This window comes from Octodon degus, unplaced genomic scaffold (assembly GCF_000260255.1).
Source record: "Octodon degus isolate 3935 unplaced genomic scaffold, OctDeg1.0 scaffold00076, whole genome shotgun sequence".
Lineage (NCBI taxonomy): Eukaryota > Metazoa > Chordata > Mammalia > Rodentia > Octodontidae > Octodon > Octodon degus.
Genome location: NW_004524652.1, coordinates 1586544 through 1587734, shown reverse-complemented (window position 1 = coordinate 1587734; position 1191 = coordinate 1586544). Strand labels below are relative to the sequence as shown.

The window sequence follows — 1191 nt, the reverse complement described above, 5'->3', positions numbered from 1 at the left end:
GAGAGACTGGGGCTTGAGCTTTGACTCCAACTTGCTGTCCTTCTCGGGAAGAATTCTGCAAACAGAGAAGATTCACCAAGGTGGAAAAACAGTAAGGCTGCCTTCCAGGGGCTCTGAGCGGAGAGCGCCTGGGCCGGACCGCAGGGGCAGGCAGGCGTCGGTGCAGGCCAGGCTGAGCGTGTCCCCAGCCATGTCACCAGCTGTCCCCAGATGGCACCTCCTTTTCTGAGTGACCCGAGTAGCCTAGGTGTAGCGCGGCGGCGGCTGCCCGGGGCGCACACAGAGAGCCCCCCATCTCACGGCCCCCCTCTGCCCACCCTGTCTGTGTAGGGACAGGCACCACGGGCTCGGGGGTCTGTTGTGTTTCCTAGAAGGAAAGGAAGGTTCTGGGGCCATTCTGTGTAATGAAAGTACTGCGAACATGGGAAACACAACCTTTCCTAGCAGGCTGGGCCTCCCCCTCCATGCAGTGTGTGAACAGCAGCCCAGCCGTAAGGGGTCCCGCACCTGCCAGGTCCTCGACCCTGGGAGGGTGGTGGGCAACCAAGGGCCCCTCCTGCTGGCGCCCGCCATCCAGGAACTGGGCTGATGCTAAGGGGGCCATCTCTGTGGCAAGGAGAAGGTGCCTGACCTTGTCAGATGTTAGACGCGATGGAGAGTGTGCAAGGGGCTTTAGGAGGCGCAGCAGGACAGGAAGGCCCATCGGCGGGTCGCCCTTGAATGGCAGCGCGCTTTTCCTGGAGGGCCTCTTGAGAAGGTCTTGCTGTGCAGCCCAGACTGGCTTGGTCCACGCGGCCTCTGGCCTTGCCCTCCCGAGTGCTGCCGTGGTGGGTGGACAGTGCCACGCCTGACGCTGGTGCGGGGGCGCCTTCGGCCGTTCTCCCCCTGGAGCATTGGGTCTGTTGCTTAATCCTGACTTGAGCATACCGCGGGCAGGGATGGAGCCGCGCAGCCCCAGGCCCTCCGTGGACCTCACGTGTCTGTGATCTCTCTCCTAGTTCGAATATAACCCACAGTTTGCAGACTGGTCAAAGGAGACGCGGGGCGCACCGCTCATCAGTGTGAAGCCGCTGGACAACTGGCTGCTGATCTACACGCGCAAGAATTACGAGGCAGCCAACTCCCTGATACAGAACCTGTTCAAGGTTACGCCGGCCATGGGCATACAGATGAAGAAAGCCATCATGTGGG

At 61.6% G+C, this 1191-nt stretch overlaps 1 protein-coding gene across 1 annotated transcript in view; it reads left to right on the top strand.

Annotated features, from left to right (window-relative positions):
* The window catches only part of Piwil1 (piwi like RNA-mediated gene silencing 1), a 15356-nt gene that overhangs the window by 6878 nt on the left and 7287 nt on the right, over nucleotides 1–1191 (top strand). The window contains exons 11-12 of the mRNA XM_004635855.2: nucleotides 4–91; nucleotides 999–1186. Coding sequence (XP_004635912.1) covers nucleotides 4–91; nucleotides 999–1186 — 276 coding nt within the window. The remainder of the gene's footprint in view (nucleotides 1–3; nucleotides 92–998; nucleotides 1187–1191) is intronic.